The 16,727-nt window shown below is 41.3% G+C and overlaps 1 protein-coding gene across 1 annotated transcript; it reads left to right on the top strand.

Annotated features, from left to right (window-relative positions):
• The first annotated feature begins 14,526 nt into the window (after positions 1-14,526).
• On the top strand, positions 14,527-16,179 carry LOC147436285 (Haloacid dehalogenase-like hydrolase (HAD) superfamily protein). Its single transcript, XM_086489214.1, has one exon. It carries the CDS (start codon positions 14,753-14,755, stop codon positions 15,947-15,949), a length of 1,197 nt encoding a protein of 398 aa, XP_086345340.1. The 5' UTR covers positions 14,527-14,752; the 3' UTR covers positions 15,950-16,179.
• Positions 16,180-16,727: the final 548 nt, after the last annotated feature.

Here is a 16,727-nt window from a genome sequence, read left to right as displayed (position 1 = left end):
TCCCCCATGAGTAGGGATTGTGGTTGACTTTGGGAACACCTTAAGCCCCTCAAGAACCTTAGTCATGGAGCACCTTAGCACCTTAGTCATTAAGCACCTCAAGCACTTTAAGAACCTTAGTAAGCAAGCAAGACAAGCATCTCAAGAACCTTAGTCAACAAGAACGACAAGCACCTCAAGAACCTTAGTCAACAAGCACGACAAGCACCTCAAGCTTGGGTCGGGTTCCCACCTTAAGCAGAGCCCTAGCTTGCCTAAGGTCAAAGGACTTTTAACACTAACCTTTGGAGGCCTTTAATGAAGCTAACCCTAAGGTCTTTAAGCCCCATTTAGCTAGCCTTTCTCTTTGACATATCATCTCTCATTTGGACGCCTTTAACCTTGGCGCCATGTTGAGATATATCCATAAGCACATGTCTATATTCTAACCCTCATTTCCGTTTATTCTCCCACATTAAATGATTAGTTTAATATGAGAGAAACATTTGGATTGGTTAGATATTAGATTTTATGACATTACCTCTCTCTTGAAATCATAGTCGTCCTCGACTATGAGGTAGAAGAGATAAAGCCTTAGTCATTAGTTGATGTTTCTTAGCGGGTAGAGGATCCCTTTTTACCCTACGACATCATCTCAAAATGGATGACTAATCCATTTGGGGCTTAGGAGACTTAGCTGCCGCAAGCATGTCTACTCTTGAGTCCATTTCATTCTCCCAAAGTAAAGTGACAAAGTCTACTTGGTGTTTGAGAGATGTCGTCACAAACATGATTCTAAGCATGCATACTACTTAAATTTATGCACAATAAGAAGAGAATTAGTCTAAAGACAAAAACATTGACCGTTTAAAAGAAACATGTACATTTGCTTACTCTAATGTAGCATTGTAAGCATTGACAAGGTTCATACTATCCTTAAGTTGTATTCCTTGCACCCATCTAGCATCTTCAAAAGGATATTTTTTGAGCTTAATAAGATACCGTCGGATAATCTTACCATGTTGTAGTACCTTGTCCTCATGCTGAAGGATAGCTTTGTGTTGTAGCACCTCTTCTTAATCTTCGATTTCTGGGGGGTCTGCAATAGTTGATTCACTTGGTGGCTTTCCTTTGTAGGGCTTAAGTAGGCTCACATGAAAAGCATTGTGTATGAGCCAATGGTTGGGAAAATTGAGAGGATAAGCCATTTCATTGATTGGGTTCAAGATTTGAAAAGGAACATAGTATCTTTTTGCTAGTTTAGTATAATACTTTTGATGGCCCGCATGATTTTTGCCCATTGTTTGCCTTAATCGATCCTTGGGAAACTTGAGTAAGATCCAATCATTTTCTTTGAATGTTAAGGCCCTTCTGTTCTTATCAGAATCATCATTTTGCCTTTGTTGAGAGATGGATGTAGCCTCCTTAATCTTTTGAAAAAATTCTTGTAGGTCGCGTCTATACTCATTGGTAAAAAAGATCTTCCCATGTAATTTAACTAGCAAGAGACTTTTAGGTCTTTCCTCTATGATGTGAAAAGAAGCTTTTCCTGTAGTAGTATGGACAATATTATTGTAGGCATACTCAACAAGGGGTAAGTATTTCTCCCATTGTGAGCGTTGATCTACATCTGTAACATAAGTCTTTAGCAGATCGAGAATTGTAAAATTGGCTATCTCACTTTGGCCATCTGTTTGTGGGTGATAGGCCGAAGAGAAATTCAATCTTGTACCTAGATTATCAAAGAGACCCTTCCAAAAATTACTGATCATTCTAGGATATCTATCTAACACGATGGATGTTAGCAATCCATGGTGTTTGAAAATCTGGGATATGAAGAGGGTTGCCATTTGGTGTGCCTCAATAGTCTTTTTGATAGGAATAAAGTGTGCTTGCTTCCTAAACCTATCTACTATTGTCTATATTCCCGTATTCCCATGGATAGACTTGGGTAATCCAAAGATAAAATGCATGGATATACTCTCCCATGGTGAATTAGGGATTGGCAATGGTTGGAGTAATCCAGGTTGCTTCCCTCTATCATACTTGGTTTTTTGGTATACCACACATTTTGAAACATACTCTTGTATGTCTAATTTCATGGTAGGCCAATAGAAGTACCTCTCTACTCCTTGAAGAGTGGGTTGAATGCCTCTATGCCCCGCATAGGGAGGAGCATGGGATTCATACATGACTTTATCACGAAGGGAGTGGGTAACACGTAGCCTATTTCCATGGAGAAGATAACCATCCTGCAAGGTGAATGATTCTTCTTTCTTCCCCAATGCAATGGCTGACATTATGTCTTTAAAGTCAGGGTCATTAGCATACTCATCTATCATAGAAGATAGATCATTGTGTTTCTATAGACACCACATTGACTCTTGGTTTCCGTGAAAGTGCATCGGCCACTTGATTGTGCTTACCAGCAATGTCAGCAATACGAAAATAAAATTGTGAAAGAAAATTTTCCCACCTCATTTGTTTGTTACAAAATTTAGTTTGCATCATGAAGTACTTGAGACTTTGGTGGTCTATTTGCAAAATAAATGGAGTCCCCAATAGATAGTGCTTCCATGTGTCTAGGGCATGTAGAGCAACTAAAATCTCTTTTTCATATATGCCTAAGACCTGTTCATCATATTGAGCCTTCGGCTCTCATATGCTATGGCATGCCCTTCTTGAAGAAAGACTACTCCAAGGAAATCACCACAAGCATCACATTGGACCTCAAATGGCTTTGAGAAATCCAGAAGCATAAGCACTGGTTGGGAGGTAAACGTGGCTGGAGCATTCGTCAAACCAAAAGGCATGACAAGATATTCATAAAGACCAAACGCTGTACAGAATACGATCTTTAGGATATCTTCATTCACTATCCTTATTTGATGATAACCACTTTTAAGGTCAATCCTACTGAAGTAGGTCGCACCTTGTAGCTTATCAAACAGATCTTATACCTGCGGTACGAGAAATCTATTGTTGATAGTGATATGGTTTAGTGCTCCGTAGTCCACACACATGCGGTATGTACCATCTTTCTTTTGCACTAAAAGGACTGGAGAACAAAAGGGAGAGGAGCTAAGCCTCACCATCCCATTTTCTACCAATTCTTGTACTTGCCTCATGATCTCCTCTTGTTGAGCTTGGGAAACTCGATAAGGAGGCTTGTTAGGCGGTGAGCTTCTTGGTAGGAGCTCAATTCAATGGTCATCATCCCCTCATTTTGGAGGTAAGTCCATAGGGATATCATCGATAAAAACATCTTGGAATCCATTTAGAAAATTAGACAAGTCTAATTCTTCTTGATTCCAACCACTTTCTTTATTTAAAGCATTAGTATCATTTAGAGACTCTTTGACAAAAATCATGTACGAGGAAACTGAGCTTTTCATTGACTTATCAAAAGCAAGTGAATTTACAAGTGGTATAGTACGACCGGACTCATTATCATCTATATACATGCTCTTTTCGCTGTAGGTGAAGTAGATTATCCTTTTAGGGAACTTCATGTTGGTAGCCATGCGGTTGAAACATGGTGCCCCTAGGATAATATCAAGAGGAATTAGAGTTTTCTAGTTTCCTAAATGGATTCCAAGATGTTTTCAATGATGACATCCCTAGTGAGATATCTCCAAAACGAGGGGATGATGAGACCATGCAATAGAGATTCTACTAGGAAGCTCACCTTCTAATAAACCTCCTTATTGAGTTTCACAAGCTCAACAAAAGGAGATCATGAGGCAATTGCATGATTTGGTGGAAAAAGGGATGGTGAGGCCTAGCTCCTCTCTATTCTATTCACCAGTACTTTTAGTGCAAAAGAAAGATGACACATATCAGATGTGTCGACTTTAGAGCACTAAATACAATCACTGACAAACACTTCAGCTGCATTCAAACTTACGATGGACAAAAATCTTCAGGCCACTCAAATTCTCATGAGGAGTACAAGTGACACCTCCAGGTAATCTTTCAAGTTGTGAGAGAGAATACGCTTTTCATTAATTAAAAATAAGTGAATTTTCCCTACAAGAGATTCAATATTTAGGTCACATTATCTATCAAGATGGTATATTTATGAATCCATCAAAGTTGGAGGTAATAAAAGCATTGCCTAATCCAAGGAATCTACATGAGCTAAGAAGCTTTATTGGTATGTGTGCATACTATAAACGCTTCATAGCAAAATTCTCTCAAATAACAGGACCATTGCATGACTTAACAAAGAAGAACGTTAAGTACTCATGGACTGCTAAATGACAAAATGCTTTTGACAAGCTCAAAGAGAAGCTTACCTCTCAACTAGTCCTTATGTTTCCCGATCTCTCAAAGCCATTTGAGGTCCAATGTGATGCTTGTGGTGATTGCCTTGGAGCAGTTTTGCTTCAAGAAGGGCATGCCATAGCATATGAGAGCCGAAGGCGCAATGTCGAAGAACGGGTCTTGGAAATATATGAAAAAGAGCTTTTAGTTGTTCTACATGCCCTAGACACATGGAAGCACTATCTCTTCGGGGCTCCATTCATCTTACGAATGGATCACAGAGTCTCAATGTGTGCGTATGTTGCACGTGTCAATGCAAGGAACTTGTCGATACACTGTGTGCGAGCCACAAATGGCTCCAAGCACACAGCAAGCCTAAACTAGTAAGCTCAAAGATGGCATTGGTGTGTCACTCACCGCTCTACGCTTCCTATCGTGGAGGATTCCTCGCCGTGAAGAAGAGGGAGAAGCCGCTACGCCGCGCTCGACCGCCTCGTCGCCGTCGTGCTGCCGCAATGCTCGATTGCACACTCTCTCTCTCTCTCTCTCTCTCTCTCTCTCTCTCTCTCTCTCTCTCTCTCTCTCTCTCTCTCTCTCTCTATCTCACATACACATACACACAAGGAGATGAAGAAGAAGAAGATGGAGATGGAGCAAGAGCACTCTTCAATTGCACAAATGAGAGAATGACTGAATTTTAGGTTTAGTTGACTTTTATATGAGCTCGCCCCATTCACACTTGGGCGCCCATGCTTAGCCAAATAATCCCTTGAATGTTCCAGTTAGAGTGCGCCTCTCATCGACGATCACTCTTACCCTTTTCCTATTGGACCGACAAGCCCGGTACTTGACTCTACCAAGTAAATAATACAACATCCATCGTAGGTGATAGGGTGTCCGTGAGCCATGAGGGTTAACATGCCCCCCTTCCTGATGTAGATTCCGTCCTCGGAAGCTATTGAGTTAAAGCACTTTCGTCAAGGTGGAAGAGCTTTTGAGATGAATGTCCTTAGCCTCCTTCATTCACTGCAAAATCAAACAACATTGGCACAGTAATTGCATTCGCATATACAATTAAAAAGCATATGGATTTGTAGGCAGACAAATTGATTGGTAACAGAAATTTAAACCATTTTTCAGCAATAAACATTAAATTGCAATTTTATCAAATGCATAAACAAAAGTAAAGGTAAAAAATTAAACAAGTCCGGGGTCGCTAATTTAACGGTCGAAAGACACTAAAGAACGACTATTAATACCATGGGTAACTTCTTAATTTTCTTTGGTCAATTAAGTTGTTTAATCGCGAGAGCCAAGTATTTCATGTTCGAGGGCTAACTAGAGGCTATACCTAGAAGACCTTGTAGTTAAGCTACAATAAAAGGAATTTCTCATGAAATCATCGCCTGACTGATTACGTTTTCTTTGACCCCCTAAAGTCTTTCACATTGTTTCAATTTTGATGTGTGTGCTTATTTTGTATGCCTTTGGTTTTTTGCTTTTCAAGGAAAAGCGCCCACACTGGGAACCTCTAGGGCTCTAGTACCATAGGCGATACATGTGAGTGAAGTACCAAATCAAGCTGAGATTTCTCTTCCAGCTTAAGATTTTACATTGTGGCACTTTGATTTGCTTTTGTTTGTTCGTTTTTAGCAGTTTAATTTAGTAACTTTTGGGAGGTCATATAACATTGTTACACCTTCCCAGGCTCATCACACTAGTAAACTCCCTTTATAATACTTAAGCTAAAGGTCAATAGAGACTAAGCCCACTAGAAAGCCCTAGTACATTTCACACAATGCTGCCTAAATCGGATTAAGAACCTAAGTAACCATTGATTATTCGGAAGGCATTCCCCATGGTATTAAGAAAATCTAACACCTAGCTTGGTCAAACTAACTTCGTCGGACTGCTTGATTTTTAAACCTAGACAAGTGCTTATGACAAAAAATTACATTGAATTTAATGTTTGATACCAAGAAAATGCGTTGAATATTATGCTACCAATCACAATTAAAGCAGACAAATAGGATGCAAAAAGATAAGGGGCAATGTTAATGGACAAGAAACACCTGTTTGTGTTGATGGTCGCGCTTGATTTGAAGTGTGAACGAGACAAAGATTCCATGAAGGTCCAAATCCTAACACAACAACACCTTCTTGTACACACTAGGAAACACAAAGAGTACCTCTAGGAGGCACATCAGTGGGAAAAAAGAACTTTGTTAATCACTAAACTCTAAAACAGAAACACTTCTATTGTACTAATCCCACCTACCCTCCATCACTTGAGTGATGAGGATCAAAGGTGTTTTATGACATAGGTTTCTGTTTCAGTGTACTGGATGTGAATGTGTAGGTCTGTGTCATTGTTTTGACTTTTATTGTGCATACTCGTTTGCTAATTGCTCTTGCTCTTTATTATTTTTGTTTTTTGTGAGTATAACACTTTATATATACATTCGCTAAGATTGGGAGATTGAGAGGTCAGGGAGGAAGGTTGAGAGAGAAGCAAGTGAATGATGGATGTCAGCAAACACTCCCCCCTTCCTTGGGTAGATCATATCGTTTGAAATGTGCTCGTCACCCTATGAAACCAATTGTTCCAGCTGGTACTAGGTGAGGATTTTTGCCATTAGTTTTCTATTACCTTAGGTGCCTCGTCGAGTTGCAAGGGTGGTAAGGTACTCTCCCAGGATCGAACTTGAAGTGGTTCATCAGGTGATTCTTGAACAATGGGAGGTGTGGATTCCTTTGTAGCTTTATGGAGGTCCACTATTGTAGGTGGACGCTGTCAGAAGCTTTTACCTCTATGGATGCATTACATGAGGAGCTAGAAGCTTCATGGGACTCCCCTGTTCTTGAGCTAGGTGGAATAAATCGTTCTTTCTTTGGTACCCAAACTAGCTCTGGAGCAGGTGTGTAGCATTCCGTTATTTTTTTCTTTCCACGATCTTTAATTTGTTTTGAAGCTACATGATTGGGCTCACATGGGTCAGGTGACAAGTAAGAACACAATCTACGTTTTGGCACCCAGATTTGATCATTTCCTTGATAGTAGCCTTGGGTTTCCAATAGTCGTTTAGGAATCCAACGCCACGTTATTTCTTGTAGCGAGTGGGACGTTTCTTACAAGGCTGTCGAGAAGCTTTTACCTCTATGGATACATTACACGAGGAGCTAGAAGTTTCATGGGACTCCCCTGTTCTTGAGCTAGGTGGAACAAATCGTTCTTTCTTTGGTACCCAAACTAGCTCTGGAGCAGGTGTGTAGCATTCCGTGATTTTTTTCTTTCCGCGATCTTTATTTGTTTTGGAGCTACAGGATTGGGCTCACATGGGTCAGGTAACAAGTAAGAACACAATCTACGTTTTGGCACCCAGATTTGATCATTTCCTTGATAGTAGCCTTGGGTTTCAATAGTCGTTTAGGAATCCAACGCCACGTTATTTCTTGTAGTGAGTGGGACGTTTCTTACAAGGCTTTTGTTTTTTAGCACTAACTATGGTCACTAAAGAAGCTTTAGGGACCCACTTGTATGTTTTCTTCGTTATATTAGGATGAGTCTCGTCAAAAGCTACATGCATTGCTTCTAGCATATTTAAGGGTACGAGTGGTGGCATTTCATCCCCCTCATGTGTTACCCAGGTTGTCCAACTATTTCCCCAAGTGTCTATGGTTGCTACTAGGTGGACCCAATCCACATTGTTTGACTCAGTCATCCCAGGTAGTACATCCATATAAGGAGAATCTTCCCCAACATTAGTGTCCGCTTTACACGTATAACAATACTGCAATGGGGCCGAGTGAACCGTGGTGTCATATCTATGATCAATTATAAACCTATTTCCTAGAGGATGTGCTCGACCAGTTACAAGATCCACTCAAATGATAGAATCTTGGAACTGCAAGTAGACATGGTTTTTAGACCAGTCATGCACCATTTTTGCTTCCCTCATGAAAGGACGTCCTAAGATCGTCTCCGATGCCATAGTGTATTTGGAGAAATCCATAACAATGAAGGTAATCCTTATTTTATGTCCAAAGACCTTGATCTTGAGATCTTCTAGCATCTTAATAGGTTTAACGATAGACCCATTGGCCATCTTCACTACTATGGTTGTGGTCGCAAGGTGAGGTCTTCCCATAGTTTCCCAGCAATTTTTAGTCACAATGCTAACCCTAACGCCACCATCAAGGATTCCCTTCACAGTTAATCCCTTAGTAGTGATTGGTATGGTCGCATTGGATTCATCACTCTCAAAGTATTGTCCCAACTTGTTAACAGGTATTTCTATAACAAGGTTCTCATCTAGGTTGGGTTGTGGATCTAAGTGTTCCTCCTCTATTGGCATCTCCCCAGCTCCATCCATCTGGGCAAATTGTGGTAGCCCAAACTTCAGTTCTCCATTGAGGAAGGCTTGAAGAGCTGAGACTAGCTCAGGGTCTTTATATAGTTTGGACATGATGGTGGTTCTAACTTCCGAAGACATGAAATCCATCAATTTGGTAATGTTTAACGACACCTTTTGGACTTCAGTCCCTTGACGTGGGGAAGATGGGATCTCCATTCTTCGATAGGATCAAGTAGTCCCTCTGTAAACATTCTTTCCATCAAGAAGTGAGTACGTCCACTTTCCCATGACTTTAAGTCACTTTCTTCTTGGATGACACTAGGTATGGCTAAGGGTCTATGGACTTGGTGAGGTTGTTGTTGCGTAGGGAACACTGTGTCGGTAATCTGGATCTGCCTAGGTGCTGGTTCTAGATCCCTTTGGGTATCTTCTACCAAACTCCTTAATTGCTTGACTCGCTCAATCTCCTCTGTAGGGTTTGGATAAGTTCTTATCTTCTTCTTGGATCCTGGCCATTGGGGCTCACGAAGATCTTCCTTGTTGGTTTCTATCTTAGTGGTCATTTTGGTCTCCATGGTTTCACCTGAATCGGCATCTTCTTCAGTGTCGTTCATATATACGGGGTCGTCACCAGTTCTTATGTTGGTCTTTGAACTGGGGTCTGACTTCGCTGCTTTTTGCGATCTCTTCCTTCATGTTTTCTTCTTTTTTTGAGATTGGGCAATTGATGCCGTGTCTCTTTCCTCAAGAATATAATTTTGTTTTTGGAGCATCGATTGTGTGAGTACGTTTACTGGTACCATAACTGTACTTTGTGATGGCTCCTCGATAACTTCAATCAAGTTTAATAGCGTGATCTTCAGTGCATTTGGATTATTTGGACATTGAGCAATCAAATGATCTATGCTACATCGATTACACATGAGTATCGGCATTGTAGACGTGCTCGCTTGACTGGTTTGCATTAGTGTGGCGTTGTTTTGTAGCCTAATAGGACACTCGGCTACACGATGTGGACCTCCACACTCATAGCATTGAAGAGGTGGTCTCTTAGCAGTGTAATTGATATTTTGGCCTCTTGCCGCAAGAGCAGCTACTTGATATACAGGTTTGACTTGTCCCCAATAGTCCTCCATGTAGTATTGTGGACTTTCTTCAAGCACATCCAGCTCATAGGCAATATTAGGATCTATATCTTCCTCACAGTCTTCCAAACAAGCAATAGATGACTCACAACCCACTTGATTCACTGAAGTGATTCTCGGATGTGGTGGTTGCGGTCCTAGCACTGGAGGTGGTAAAGGTGTTGTTTGAACAACATTTTGGGCCCTAGGGACCATGTGTTGTGCTGTTTGTTCAAGAGGTGGGACCGGCATCAATGCAGGCACTCGAGGTGTGTCTGTCCATGCTAAGGTTGGTCTATTGGCCATCGCGCGCTTAAATACTATGCAATCCTTAGCTTGATGACCATACCTCCCACAAGCATTGCAGTTCCCATTGAATTTTACTCTAAAAGTAGGGCATTCACTGGTACTATGCGGTCCATAGCATTCTGAGAACCATTGTTGCTCCCTTCTTGGATACATATGATTGTTTTGCGGAGCACAATTGTCTCTAAGACTCTCTTGAATAGCCTTGGTGAGATCTGCTAAAGTCATCTCAGATATCTTTGGCTCCTTAGCAATAGGCTTTAGGGTCATTGGCTGATGCCCCGATGCTTGCGAGCTAATAGATTTAGGCTCAAGAGACACTCTTTCTCCTTGAATCATTAAATTATCCTCCAATTGGATCGCATTGGTGGTGACTGCTTCGCAAGTGGTGATATCTCTAATGATTAGGCCATTATAGATATCCTCATGTCGTAATCCCCTAATGAATCTATCAAGCAATTGATTATGATTGAAGTGCTCATTTGGATTACAACGAGAATTTAAATGCTTTAGTCGACTAATAAAGTCTCTCACCGACTCTCCTTCCTCTCGTTGGGCTTTCTGGAGCTGAGAGGCTACACCCCAAAGCACTCCCTTTCGTATGTATTCTTTCAAGAACAGTCTCCTAAGAGTAGAGTAAATCGTTTTTTCTTCCACCCTTAGGGTTCTATACCAATCCCCTGCCTTCCCACTTAAGGTTAGGCTTAAAACATTACTCTTATGCAGGTCATTGTGTTCTCCTAGAGAATCGCATATTTGTTCAAACACTTCGATATGCTTTCTCACATCCCCGTCTCCACTAAATTTTTGTGTGAGCTTGGCTATTTGTACTACCTTACTTCTAGGCTCTCTATCAGGCATGTTACGCATATTCTCAGTAATAGATCGACCAATAGCTTGAGCAAATGTTGCCAAGTCACCGAAGTGAGCAGGCACCATGGATGATGGCACTCCAGAGACTACATGTGGAGTAGGTATATGCATTGGGCTCGGCGCATAGGAAGCCCTTGGGTTCCACGTTGGGTATGATGTTGAACCATGTGGTGGCCCAAAGTTCATATGTGTGGCCCTAGGCATATGGGAAGATAAAAGAGGAACAAGAGTTAGTAAATATACATGTGCTTTTAGAACTATCTCAACAGGGGGCCAAAAGGAGAAATGGTTGCATCTCAATAGGGGTCCAAAAGGAGACGGTCTACCAAAGAGCAATGTGCAATAAGTGCTTCTAGATTTACCTCAGTAAGGGATCAAGAGGAGAGATGGTTACATCTCAAAAGGGGTCCAAACGGAGGTGGGCTATCAAAGAGCAACGTGCATCTAATGGAGCTTAAAAGACCTTAGGGTTAGCTTCATTAAAGATCTCCAAAAGTTAGTGTTAAAAAGTCCTTTGACCTTGCGCAAGCTAGGGCTAACCTTGATGTGGAATCGTACCCAAGCATGAGGTGCTAAGACGCTTAAAGTGGTTGTGGGAACTTTGCCCGAAGTTTGAGGTGATTTTTATGCTTAAATGACTAAGGTTTTTGAAATGTTAAATTCAAAGATAAATTCTCAAGAGGCATGAACGTCCATGCTTAATTGATTAAGGCTTGAAGTATTCAATTCAAAACAAATGATTTAAGAAGCATAAAAGACACATGCTTGCTTGATTGACTAAGTCCTTGAAGTATTCAATTCAACCAAATGACTTAATAAGCATAAAAGACACATGTTCAAATGATTCTCCACATGTGGCCCTCATGATGTGCTTGAATGCTATTGGTTAGGTTTTAAAGGGGTCCAATGAGAATTTAGATACATAAAAATAAATAATTAAGTTCTTTCTTTCAAAAAGGAAAAAGAGGACACATGTCCAAATGAAATAATAAAATAATGAGAGAGAGAGAGAGAGAGAGAGAGAGAGAGAGAGAGAGGTGTGGACCAAGCATGAGAGGGGGGGTATACTCTCCCACACACACACACACACACACACACACATTCTCTCATTGTGTGGAGTGCAAAGTGCAAGAGCTCCATCTCCTTCTTCAAGCTTGTAGAGAAGTGGAGAGCCTACACCAACACTCTTGGCTATGGAATGCAAATCCAACCAAGAGCCATGCTTCAATGCTTAAGCTTGCCATCTTCTTCATCTTCATTACTATGCTATTATGCTATGCTAAGGAAGAAGAGTGACGATAAGTGAGAAACTATTTCTTTCTCCTATGGAATGTTTCTTTTTCCTCTTCCCTACCCTCATTCCCCGCTAGCTCTCTCCACCTTCGAAGGTGTTTGAGGCCTTGGGACTGAGGCTCGGGATAGTTAATGCTTTTTGCAAAGTTTATGTTAAGCACATGATGCATAAATCTTTCCATCTTCATAGCATCACCAAGGTCACAAGGAACACAAAGATTGTATTGTAACAAAGTCTCTCTTGAAAGGAGAATCTATAATACAAACGCCGTTTGGAGGGGGGACCGGATCCAAGTAAATCTAGTCCTCAACTATTGTCATGTTCTTCAATACTCTCTTTCTTGCAAAAGTATTGTTCATGCCAAGTTAATTAAGTACTATGTTTATGTTGCTACCATCAATTAAGTTCACCCCCTATGTTCTCAAAGTAATCTCACAAAAATGCTCACTCTAATTCTCTTAATTCCGCTATTCTCAAAGTTCACAGGCCAATCCCATTTCATGTATAGTACCAATCAAGAGGCAAAATATCCACTTAACTGCATTCCAATGTGTAGACTTTGGGCTATACAAAAATCTGCTCACCTGCGACGATGCATACACATTTGGCCTCGTAATGCATACATAGATTAGGCAACTAACAGCCTCTTGATAGATAGTGACATCAAATTTTCCTCCAATATCATGAAGAATAAACTTCAAACTTGTCTCCATAGGAGTAACAATAGACGTGCAATCTTCAAGGCCGAATGTTTGCAACAATGTCTCAATGTACTTTGACTAACACAAAGCAATACCTCCATAAACTGGCTTCAATTGTATTCCGCCCAGTTAAGAAAGTCCTCAGTTGCTATGTGTCAAGTAAATGACTTCCAAGGCAAAAATTTTAACTTGCGAGACTTAACATTGCATAACAGAGACATAATATAGAATTTTGAACCATCTTATTTGAGTCGCCCACATGCTACATCTTCTAGTATCCCATACAACTAGAATAATCAGTATCCATCATATCCTAATTCATCAACGGTGCGTTCGTCCCAATCATCATCCAACAACAAAAATCCCTCAACACCATGTCATTCTAAAATCATATTATAAATGTAGTTTTGCAAATTCCATATTTGGTAGACCAACATGTGTGATATCATTGGAGTGCCCTTCAGTTGAAAAAAATGACACGAACATCTTTGTTGCTTTTGCTAGATGACAGTGAGAAATGCATGGTTGTTGGCACTAACTTAAACAAGTGCATTGATTTGTTGCTTACCTTCCAAAAAGTTGTAGTAAATGTCAAAAATTTCTCGGGTGTGCTACTTTCTAGTTGGATGAACACAAACATTCAATGCTTGGAGTGTAGGCTTGGAATCAAGGTGAATCCCTCCTTACTTCTCTGGGGTACTTCACCACTAAATTTACCCAATGAACGCAAACATTCAAGCTTGGAGTGTAGGCTTGGAATCAAGGTGAATCCCTCCTTACTTCTCTGGGGTACTTCACCACTAAATTTACCCAATGAGCTAAAATTGCATTGCTGCATCAGTTGCACCTTTCTTTGGAGACATTGGAATACACCAAAGACTTGTGTGTGCTCTGCAAGAGTACATTTGTGTTTAAAGACTATTCAAGATTAAGAGAATGGAGCAATGCTTCCTTTAATTACTTTGAGCATTTTGAGTGGAGATTTATGTTTGTTCAAGGAGCAACCCATGCAATCATTTAAACTCTTTGGTCTCCCTTTCTATGAGATTACAACTATAGTGATTGCTCATTGCATCACTCTCCCTATTTTTTGCTTCATTGTTCCAACATTTGCATGTTTTTTTTTCCAGATTAGGTGGTGGAATCTCAGAGCATTCATGCAAACACAAGATTTCATGATAAATAACCTAATAAAGTACCATGAGGGGTGAAAGAGTTGCTTTAACATGAAGAGGGATTCGAAGTAATTATTTCTACTTGGTACGGTTGACAAGCTTGTGCGTTGGGTGTAAGTATAAACTCCTCATAGGTGTGAATGAAAGGTCTAACCTCTTTAAGAAAACTTGGAGACAGGTAAAGAAAGCATGGCATGTATTTGAACAAAGCACACTACAATGGTAGAGTATAACACACATGGTGCTTTGTTGCTTTCTTATTGTTTTGAAAGGGTTGCCGTTGTGCACAGACGTATCCGGTAATACAGTGGGCGGACGGCCAACCAACCAACCAACGAGAGATTGTAATTTTTGAAGATTTTATAGCGAATATTAAGAGATTTTTTGTAGGGGGCAACATGTGGTCGCGGTTCCGACCAAGTCATCAAAATGAAGTTCGTTTTGCTTTCTTCCTCTCGTATGAGAAGTCGCGTGTGAACGTGGCGTGGTCGGCAGTGCACCATGGCTTTCGTATTCAGCCTGCCTTGCAACACTTCCTTTCTGTAACGCTCGAACCGCCATCGCCGCCAGGTTTTATTTCTGCGACACTCTCTGCAAACCCTATCTCTTACCTCCTCTAACACTGTAGCCTCCCTTCTTTCCCGCCATCGCCTCTGTAACCCTAGATTTACCTCTCGACATGGCTACCATCTTCGCCAGGAGTGGCTTGTCCCTCTCTGCAGATGACATCCACTTACCTTCCTCAGGCGTTGTCGCTTCCTCTTCTTCCTCCTGGACTCGCCCCGGCCCGGGTCACTTCTGCAGATTTTCTAGCAAGCAGATCGGTCGAAGACGGGATCTCATCTTGATGCTGCCATGGCACCCCGTACACAAGTTTAATGGCTTGTCCCATTCTCTCAGAACAAGGCACTGGAGATCAGGCCATGGTTTCATTCGAGCATTTGCCATGGAGCTCGCAGAGGAAGCACAGAAGGAGAGAAGGGAGGATCCATTCAAGCTCGACATACCGTCTCTTTTTGACAATGATCAAGGTGAGTTGTCTTTGCCGTCCCCTCCCAGGAACAATGCGGATGATGTTTCATTACACAATCCATTGCTGCGTCTACATAGGATGGGATGTGGATGGCTTGGTGTTATCATGGAATGGGATGGGGTCATTGTGGAAGATGACAGTAAGCTTGAGAGAGAGGCGTGGCTTACCCTTGCTCAAGAGGAAGGGCGCCGTCCGCCACCTGCCTTCATTTTGAAGAAAGCAGAAGGCATGAAGAGAGAGCAAGCAATTTCTGAGGTCCTTTGTTGGTCCAGGAATCCTAAGGAGATGAGGAGATTGGCCTTACGCGGGGAGGAGATATTCCAGGAGTTGCAAGGTGGAATTTACAGACAAAAACCAGGTGCACGAGAGTTTGTGCTTACTTTGAAGAAGCTGAAGATTCCCATTGCTATTGCTTCTACAAAGCCTAGAAAGATCATTGAAAAGGCTGTTGAGGCTGTGGGGCTAGAAGGTGAGTTCAGCTGCATTGTTTCTGCAGAGGATGTCTATAGAGGAAAGCCAGACCCAGAGATGTATATGTATGCTGCGCAGCTCCTTGGCATGATTCCAGAAAGGTGTATTGTGATTGGTAATTCCAATTCAAGTGTAGAAGCAGCTCATGACACCTTTATGAAGTGCATAGCAGTGGCAGGCAAGCATCCTATTTATGAGCTTGGAGCGGCAGACTTGGTCATAACCAGGTTTGATAATTTGTCTTTTGTGGACTTGAAGAATCTAGCAGATCTTGACTCACCTGAATTCCGTCCTCCTGAACCACAGCCTGAACCTGAATTAGAAGAAGAACCTCTTCCTAAGACTGGTGTGGCCCTATTCGACAGGTGGTAGTGTATCCTCTAAAACTTACCTGTATATTCTCTTGTATCAGAACTTTAGGTCATTTAGGAGGTGCTACCATGCCTCACTTAGTATATGTATGTATCATGATAATTTCTGGGCCCCCATTCACTGAGCTCAATGCTTTTGAATGAATTTGATCCCTTCTGTGTACATATATTCTACATTGGGGCGATTCCTTATCACACATTCTTTAAGTGGATGCTGGTTATTTGGTGGTACAGACATTTGCCTGAAGCTGTCTTACTGTGTATAAACCGGCCGCATGTTTTGAAAAGTGGATTGCTCTCTTGTACATGAATTTTTCCCACAAGCGCAAGTAATTGCCGGTCTTCGTAAGTACTTTCATGCAGAAGATGTTTGTCTTTATATAAGAGGAATATATAGTGGTGTAGTCTTTGCAAGAGCAAGGGATGTTTGAAGCTGTTGCCTGCCTCCTCTTATTGTTAGGACTTTTGATCACAACTTTCGGTCATCGAGGAGGTGCTGCCATGCCTCAGTTAGTATATGTATGTATGATAATCTCTGGCCCACCATTTACTTAGCTTAATGCCTTTTGAATGAATTTGGTCCCTTCTGTGTACTTATATTCTTCGTTGGGGTGAATCCCTGTCACACATTCTAAGTGGATTTCAACAAAATGCTAGTTACTTGATGGTACAGAGGTTTGCCTGAAGCTGTCTTACTGATTGAAAGGTGTATAAACCATCCTCATGTTTTTTTAAAGTGGATGGCTTGTGATATGTAGCGGCCTCTTGTACATGAGTTT

Source organism: Adiantum capillus-veneris, chromosome 18 (genome assembly GCF_014529385.1).
Source record: "Adiantum capillus-veneris isolate H3 chromosome 18, ASM1452938v2, whole genome shotgun sequence".
Lineage (NCBI taxonomy): Eukaryota > Viridiplantae > Streptophyta > Polypodiopsida > Polypodiales > Pteridaceae > Adiantum > Adiantum capillus-veneris.
The sequence above is the reverse complement of the archived record's forward strand: the minus strand, read 5'-3'. Positions and strand labels throughout refer to the sequence as shown.

Coding starts and splice junctions, on each gene's coding strand:
- LOC147436285 (XM_086489214.1), top strand. CDS start 14,753: ATGGCTACCATCTTCGCCAGGAGTGGCTTGTCCCTCTCTGCAGATGAC.